The following is an 8,758-nucleotide window of genomic DNA, read 5'->3' as shown; positions in this document are numbered from 1 at the left end:
TCGGCCGCCGGGGAGGAGGAGGCAGAGCGGGGACTTCTTTCCCTCGCTCAGGTGCGGGGCCCTTGGTCCGGTTCCCTCTGCCCCGTTGCCCCCGCGTTCCTCTCCCTGCCTCTGGTCACGACGCCTCCTCGTCCTCCTTCCGCCACCATCGCCTGGTGAATAATTCAGCCGTCTTTTGTGCTGGCCCCTGCGCTGTCCTGCCCTTGGCGTGGCCGGTGGCTCTGGGTCTGCCAGGCTCCTGGCAGGCTCTCGCCTGGCTGGGCAGGGGGGAGGACGAGCACATGCGGGATAAAGTTTCCCGAGGAAACCAGGGTGGTAGCGGCAAGCCACTGTCCGTGATGGCAAAGCCGGAGGATAAAGACCCTGGGAGGCCATGGGTCCCCTGTAGTCCATTTTCCTGCTGTGTCGGACCGACTCCCATGCAATGTTTTTTTTGCCTGGGTTAGTGTAATCGGCGTTAACCTCCCCAGGCGCCAGGGAGCAGCAAGAGCTGGTTGCTTAGGAGGAGTCGCTCTTGGAAGGCTGAGCAGAGCCGTGCCGCCAGCCCCGGGGAGGCTATAATCCCTCCCCGTGGCGCCGGGCCCCCTCCTCTGCCTCCCTGGAGGTGGGCCCTGGTGCCCAGGTCCCGGCGTGGGTGTGGGCGCTTCACCCCTGGCAGGGAGTTGTCAGGGTGGAGAGGAAAGGGGTGCTCAGGCAGCAACCCTCTCCTGAGTAAACAGGTGCAGGCAGCGCGGCGGGGTGACTTGGGCTGCACGGGAGGTCCGAAGCCACCGAGCATGACTAGTCCTGGCATGAAGGGGTCATGGCTCTCGCAGCCGATGGTGAAGAGCGTGCTGGTGTATCGCAACGGGGACCCTTTCTTCCCGGGGCGCCGTATTGTCATCAATGAGAAGAAAGTGTCCAACTTTGAGGTATTCCTGAAGGAGGTGACAGGCAGGGTGAAGGCACCCTTTGGAGCTGTGCGTAACATCTATACCCCCCGGGGTGGGCATCGCATCCGGCAGCTGGAGGAGCTTCAGAGTGGAGAGCAGTATGTGGCTGGTGGCAGGGAAGCCTTCAAGAAACTCAAGTGAGTGGCTAAAAAGTAATGTAAAATTTATATGGAACATGAATATCAGCATTTGGGGTTTGGCACTGTGGCAATACTTCAGAGGACACCCCCCCCCAACCCTTTTATTAGACATTGCACAAAGAGGACTTGAAGGCTGTGACCCAAGGTAAAAAGAAAGGTACTTTTAACAGATAAAACTGTAGAAGAGCTTTAGAGGTGAGCCACAGAAAGGCTGCTGTTACTATCAATCGCATAGTGCCATCTCCTTGACATGACGGTAGAAAAGGAGAAACAGCCTTTTAACCCGAAGGACATGTGGCAATGGCATGTTGTTGTGATGTGTGTGCTTAACTGAGGGGCGAGCGTCAGTATTCGTGCTCAGTGGTAACAGGGAGAAAGCTGTAGAAAGGTGGAGTGTTGACAGTCCTGCCATGAAGTTGATGAGCCTGGGAATTTAATTCCCAACACTTCCTTTCTTGCTTATTTTTAAAAAGTCTAAAATATTCTACCCAGCTATCCACCTCTCCATCACTTCTGTTCATTTTGGGTAGGTATATAGCCTTTTTATGACCAGAATAGCTGAGTCCCTCCTGTTATTTAAAAGATGTTTGCTTTCTTTTCCCTGCCTAGACACCAAGAATTAAGCTGACAGTTTCTCTGTTTCCTAGTGGGTGACTGGGAGAATATCGTGGAGGAGACCTGGGCTTTTAGGTGTGTTTCCCAAGTGGCTCTGCATGTGATCAGTAATGGTTCTTAATTCTGACAGTGAATTTCATGGTCTCAGTTGCCTAATTATATGTTTTGTTCAGTCTTTATGGGCATTTTTCCTACAATTGAATTAAAAAAAAAAATCTCAAAATTAACAATCCCTTTCTGGAGGTGGTTGGGAATTTATATGCTAAACTACCAGCTTTACAGGACCTCACTCATCTTGGTTGTGTAGAGTTGAGGACACTACATTTTTCAGGAGAGCTTATTATGTTTCAGGACAAAACTCTCTGTGTAATGAACAGGATCTTTATCAGCACTCTTACTGTTTTTGTCACTGTCTGCTTCTGAAGATTTATTGAGGCTTCTTGCGCTTCAGTGGCAAAGCCAGAGAGAAAGATGTATGACAGGCTAAATATAAGTCCCTTTCCCTCTGTACTCTCTTCCATGTCAAATCCAGTGCTCAACTCTCAAGAAAAATCTACCGTACCTTTTTGGTATTAAATCCCGTGATTCTGTGGATGGCTTAAAGTTGTTAGTTGTCAGCACATCATGTTTCAGCTCCCTAAATGTGTTTTATGTTCAACAGACAGGTTAAAAGTAAGTGTTTGGCATTCTCACTGTGTAGAGAATTGAGCACTCTGGATTTATTTTGGGTGGGAAAAAGCATTTCTTTTTGTCATTTCATGTTTTATGGTCAGAGTTTTATGGTGAGAGCTTTTCAGACTTTTATGGTTGCAACATGCAACAAGATACCTAAGTATTTAAGGTCAATGAGAATACTTTAAGAAAAGCTAAACTAAAGGACTCGGTAAAAGCAGGCTGTTTTATATATCGCTTGATAGTATGCCATAGTCTTGTTCCATAGGGAGGATAAATGGGATGACTTAAGATCTTTTCCATTTCTGCATTCAGAGTTGGAGTTCTTCACTATTAGTATTTATTTATATAGTGCTGTAAATGTTGGCAGTGCTTTTACAAGCATTATTTAAGACAGGCTGAAGGGCTTAATGTTGATCTTGTTCTTAACTAGGTTGTAGACAGAATGATAATTGGGGAGACATCTTAGCCAGAAAGGTCAGAGGAGAGGAGGGGTTAATTGAAAGGGACGGTTTTCTGGAAGGAATTGAAGGAATTAAAGAAAAGAGTGTATGTTTGTGTATGTGTCACAGGCAAAGATAAAGCAGTTGCAGCTGTGGGAGACCAAAGCATCTGCCCTAAAGGATCTGAGTCTGGTCTGATAGCAGCAAGAAGTTTGTACATTTTTTTACAATTTTTTTTTGCAGTGATGCTTGTTGGACACATTCATTGCTATGATAGACTATGCAGGGCTGAACTTTGAAATGGAGGCTTGTGGCACCGATGTGTGGGAGCATAATGGAAAGGAGAGAGTATCCAAGGAGAAGCAGAAGCTGAAAGTGTCATCCGTCCACTTCAAGCAGTGCATTTGTTTCTTCTCAGATGCCTTATACTGAGAACTGAATCTTTTGCTTCCCTGTCCGCAGTGAATTCTAGACTAAACTGTGCTCAGCTTTAGCATGTGAACTTCTGTCATTCCAAGCCATGAATCTTAACATCTTCAGATAGATACTTCAAATAGATACTTCTGAGGTGTTGGTATATTGTAGTTGTTGCAGTTGTGAGTGAGAATGCACGTTCAGGCCTGCACCCCTGTGGAGTTCTTCCTTGACTCTCAACTTGCTGAAAGAAAACTGTCTACGCTGGAGCTTGTTTCGATTTTTAGCTTTTTTTCAGCGTGCTACTCTACCCTCCTCCTTCCTTTGCCCGTTTACTTGTATCTGTGCTCATTAATTAATGGTAGATTGTCCTCTCTCCAGCAGTGTCTCTTTAAACAACACTGTAGTTTCATCACGGGCTTGGATAGTCTTTTGGTGGAAGTATTTCTGCTTTCTTAGCAGTGGGAATACTTCCGTGAAGTTTTTGGTCTGGGATTTTTTTGGGTGCTGTTATCCCAAGAAAAGCCTTTGGCCCTGTTTAGACCTTTCCAGATTTGTAGATCCCTGAAATTTGATAACTGAATGCCCAGACCTCTGCATAGTGAATTTAAGCCTTTGACTATATATTTGCTTTTCTTTATCACTTTTCTTAGTTCTCCTCGAAGTAATTCACAGATGCCCAGAAAACAAGAACCACAGTCAGCAGCTGTTGTTATAGGCTGTTGGAACTATTTTGTCTGAGGCATTTATTTCTTTTCAGTCTTGCAGGCTTTAAGACTTCTTTTTTTCAGTCTCAAGAGAACTCATTCCTTTTTACATGGAAAAGCTTGCAACAGTTGTTTTTGTTTGTTTTTAAACACACGGTTTGGACACTTTGTTTTTAAACATTGTCTTACATTGCTACATTTACCTTTTCCAAAGCATTGGCATGCACTCTCAAGCACTGCCTGGAAGCCTTGCTGTGTCTTACTGTCCCCACACACTGAAGCCTTGAAATCCTTGTGACCATTTTGTGGTACCTTGATGAACGATTGCCATTCCTTCAAAGAATGAATGATGCTTTTTCTTTCTCTTTTTTTTTTCTTTCTTGCTTCTACACCTTCATTCAGGTCTCATGAGTTCTCAACTTTGGCCAGGCAGAAAAGTTTCCTCTGGCAAACAAATCTTATCCCAGTCATTAACTACAAAACATGACATTACTGGAGGGCTGCAGATGCATTGCGGGCTCTGAGGTCTTTTGGTGAGCCTGCACTGATGCTTGCCATCAGGTATACCTGATGTTCTCAGATAGGGTCTTCTAGTCTTGAAAGCCGGCCAAAGCACCTGTGGTTTCCCACTGAAAGTGGGAATAGGGAGAACCTGTAACAAATGCTGATCACCTAATGTTGGATTAGATGCTCCCAGTGTAGAATAGATGCCCCAGCCATTTTTGTTCTCATGTTTAGCTCTTGGCAGAAGGTGCTGAATGGTACTGCTGTACTGAGTTATAACTGCCCACGAAGGTGTCTCTTCCTACAGCGCCGAGAACTAGAAACATCTTGCAGTGTCAGTGGCTACTGAGAGCTGCATTCATGAGAAGAACCGCTCTCATGGCTCTCAGAGTGCTGACAAGGGAGAGGAGTTAGCGTAGTCTGAGTACGTGGACAGTTGCCTGTTTGCCAGTCTATGGATTACTCATGCTTGAAGACTTATTTAATTCCCTTTCTTTGGAAAGGCAACATACAGCTAATCCATCGCTGTGTGTTTTAACTAACGCTTTTGTGTTAATGCAATGTTTTTGTGGGAATATGTACTCTGATGGAAAGCAGTATTGTTCAAATAGATGTATTTTGTTTTCTTGTCCAGTTGAGGCTTGTATTTTGTCTATTCATAAAATAGTTGTAAAGATGCTATTGGTTCATCACAACCATGAGAAACCAGGATATGCAGTGTTGAGATGTGTCCACATCCTGTTGAAACACAAGTGGTGTAGATCCTTTTAAACTTTGGCTGATGCCCTGGGTTAAACTTGGGTATGGAGGAAAGCTTTAAATCTATCAGAGACTTACTGTGAGAAACTAAGAGGCAAGATGATGACTTTGAAAACTCTGGTAAGTTGATATTGTGATGAGATTTATTGATCCACCTCACAGTAGTATGTGAGCTTCTTTCTGACAAGGGGGTCATTGATGGTCTGTTCTAATCACCAGTGACTTGAAGGTAGATGGTTGGTTCTCCCTTGTGTTTTGTATTAGCCCAGAGGGCTAGCTTGCAGATTTATATTAACACTCCTTCATTAAAATCTTGAATTAGTTACTTTTTATGTTATTTTGAACCATGATAAATTTTAAAAGCTTCATGTATGAAAAAAGTGTAGAAATATTTGTATTGTGTAAGTTAGATGCTTCTGTAAATAATCAATCCTGTTTTCCTTCCACAGCTATTTGGACATCGGAGAAACAAAGAAAAAACCTGCCGAAGTCAATAACGAGGTAGGATGTCTGAAATATTTAAGAAGTAAACCTGCAGTTAATGATAGCGACATGCCTGCGTTTATGCCTGATTTTTTAATATAAATTTATTATGTTTAATAATAATACAATTATCTAGAATTCTGAACATACTATTTCAGTGATTATTGCTCTGAGCATGATGCACTGATTGTCTTCGGCTCAGCTTTCTGAATTGCCTCATCCAGTTAAAAACTTTCAGTAAAGAAAATCTCATGTTGTCATCATTGGATCTGGTCATAAACCTAAGGGAGCTTTTTTCATGCAGAAAAAGATGGTGGGAATGAGACTTTTGGGAGTTTCTTCAAAATTTGGTATTTTCTCTGGAGAAGGGACATCTTTGTTTGAAAAAATCACACTTAGTTGAAATGCTTTTCTTAGTCACTGCCAGTGTCAGTTGTAAACTTCTAACTAGTTCTAGTCCATAATTCTCCAAAGTCACTGTTTCTCTTGAACAGTGCTATGCTATAGCCTGAGGAGGTAACTGCAGGCTTCAGAAAACACTGTTATGTGGATTTTTGAGACACGTGACTCTGCATTATTTTTACTGTTTTATTTTGTATGGAGATAGCAATGATTTCCAACAAACATTTGAATTACAGTTTCTGCCTGACAAGAAGCATCAGCTCACTATTTTCTCAATTTCTTTTGCCATGTGCTCTCATGCCAGGTTTCCAGCAATTTAATGGTTTGTGTAGCAGGTGTCTCCAGACAGTAGGACACCTTTTACTAAAATACCCTCAAAAGTGAGGCCTTAGTGTGCTAATGACATTTGCTGTGATACTTGGACACTTCTTATTCAGAGGCTATGAAATATGACACCTGCATTTTGTAAATGATCATAACTTTGTAACTTTTTTTTTTCATTCAAATGGGCACAATCAACAGGAAAATCAAATTCATATCAGAGATTTGTTTTACTACAACAAGTATGATATAGATTTACTCTAAATTGGATTTTTTTCTGGTTTATTTTATTTATGCATTTGACCAGAACATTATAGAGAGAGTTTTGTTGGTTTTGTGTAGCCATTCATGTCTCCTTGTTGTTTGGGTCTTTTTTACAAAGGAAAAAGAACGATTTAAAAAAAAAAAGAAAAAAAATAATTAAACACTGATAAGGCAGCAGGGTTATATTGTGTTGCTGACGTATATAAAACTGAGCAACATACCTTCACATATCCACTATCTAAGCTTTCCCACGTCTTTTATTCGTAAATTCCATTTTTGACCTCCAGCATTTTCTTATTCCAGTCCTGAGTCTCCTCTGATCAAACGTTGTGAATCTTGCTGAAACTAGTTACTTGTGGTGTTGCAACGTGCACAGGCAGAGAATCAAGTAATTCATCTCACTTTTAATTGTGATCTAAGTAAGAGTTTATAATTTTTGGGGGAGGTAAAATGTTTGTACAATAGCAGTATTGCATTTATCTGAACCTTCAACACATAAAACATAGTTCTGAACCAAAAAAACCACCTTTGGATGTATGACCAGTCCTTACTATTTTTTCTGAACACCTGAATGTGTGGATAGCACCATATTTTGTGCTAAAACAGTGTCTGGGTGAAAAAGAAAATGATTCTTACATATGAAGGATGAGAAAAAGAGAACTTGAGGAAATTGCTTCTAATTATCTCTGAAAATGTGGTGGTTTGCATTCACTATTATGTGCAACTCCCATTAATAGTGTGCGGTGTGACTAATTCCATATGCCCTTTGCTGAGAAGGTAGTTGTCTTCATGGAAGACTTCACAAAATCTCCTGATACTCCCAGTTATCAGGATAACCACAGGCTTGCTACTTTAAGGCTAGTTTTAAGGCTGATGATTTTGCTGCAAATCTTTAGAAGATTCACAATATAATAGAAATCCTGTGCAGTTGGAGAAGTAGTTGTAGAAGTTGTGGGTTTTTTACTTACAGTTGCATGTTTGGTAAGAGAGGCTTCCATTATTTCTTCTGGAATCGGTGCTCATTGTATGTTAACACTTTCAGCCACCTCTCAGTGCTTTGAAGTAAACCAGTATAAACCATCCATTTTCTCAGCTTTCTTTCTTCCTATTTGACTTAGGTTTGCAATCTCCACAGTCTCTGTGGAGAGCTTAATTCCCCACATTGAGTTTACCTTTATGTGATTGATTTATTTGAGAAGAGGAGTCATAAAAATGAGATGAAACCTAGTAATAGTCTACAGATTTATATCTGGGTTTGTGAATAACACAATTGTTTTTATGCCCTAATCATTTAGTCCTAAGAATGAACTTTCAAGGGGCTAGTAACAGAAGTTTCAATGCCTAAATATATTTATGTTAAAACGATTTGGGGAAGCGAGTTCTGGTTTTACTTTTTTTCAAGCATTCACTTAGAAATCAAAAACCTACACGTGTTTTAGGACCAGGAGGGCAGCAGTATTGCTACATTTTTATTTTCCTCAATTCTGCTGGATTTGCATCAGCAAACAAAAAAAATCATGTTTTTCCATGGAGCCTTGTAGCAATCTTCGATGCTCGCCCACAAAGGTGTTTTTCTTTCCTAAGCCATTGTTTTAGATTGAATTTCCGAAATAAAATCCTCCCTGTTTGTTTCATTAGAAGAAGAAAAAAAAATCAGTGTATGTGTGAAGGAAAACATTGCTAAAGAAAGAAATTTATGGCTCAGTCCTGCAAGCACAGCAAAGTGTAGTTTGTGTATCGTCTCAAAGACTTCAATAGGAAGATTACCATGAAGTTATGCATGTACAGAGAAATTTGTGGGTCAGGTCTGAGGTTCTAGTGTTCTGGTGGGCTGGGGTGGGGGCAGAAGGAAAGAAATGAATAAAATTATTTGGTTTATTAATTGGCTCACTGCAGCTTTGCAGGCTCCTTGCAGATCAAGGACCAGTGTGCTAGGTGTTGAATAAAAAGCTCACCAATGGCCTCACAGACAACTCCGGGCTAACATCAGGGTGTGTTTTCAGACTGATCTTTGCCAGGGCAATTCCTGCTCTCTTTGTGCTGGTGCTGAAGTATTAACCTGCTCTCCTCCTTCATTAGCTCCACCTCTTTTTTCCCCCCTT

The 8,758-nt window shown here is 41.7% G+C and overlaps 2 protein-coding genes across 2 annotated transcripts in view; one reads left to right on the top strand and one right to left on the bottom strand.

Annotated features, from left to right (window-relative positions):
* Nucleotides 1–375, bottom strand: part of MRS2 (MRS2, magnesium transporter) — a 22,814-nt gene extending 22,439 nt beyond the window's left edge. The window contains exon 1 of the mRNA XM_009285099.1: nt 61–375. Within this exon, the coding sequence (XP_009283374.1) occupies nt 61–375 (315 nt within the window). The remainder of the gene's footprint in view (nt 1–60) is intronic.
* A 401-nt stretch (nt 376–776) lies between these two features.
* Nucleotides 777–8,758, top strand: part of DCDC2 (doublecortin domain containing 2) — an 81,372-nt gene continuing 73,390 nt past the window's right edge. Inside the window, exons 1-3 of the mRNA XM_019473615.1 lie at nt 777–1,069; nt 5,636–5,687; nt 6,404–6,406. Of these exons, the coding sequence (XP_019329160.1) occupies nt 777–1,069; nt 5,636–5,687; nt 6,404–6,406 (348 nt within the window). The remainder of the gene's footprint in view (nt 1,070–5,635; nt 5,688–6,403; nt 6,407–8,758) is intronic.

This window comes from Aptenodytes forsteri, unplaced genomic scaffold (genome assembly GCF_000699145.1).
Source record: "Aptenodytes forsteri isolate BGI_AS27 unplaced genomic scaffold, ASM69914v1 Scaffold248, whole genome shotgun sequence".
Lineage (NCBI taxonomy): Eukaryota > Metazoa > Chordata > Aves > Sphenisciformes > Spheniscidae > Aptenodytes > Aptenodytes forsteri.
The sequence above is the reverse complement of the archived record's forward strand: the minus strand, read 5'-3'. Positions and strand labels throughout refer to the sequence as shown.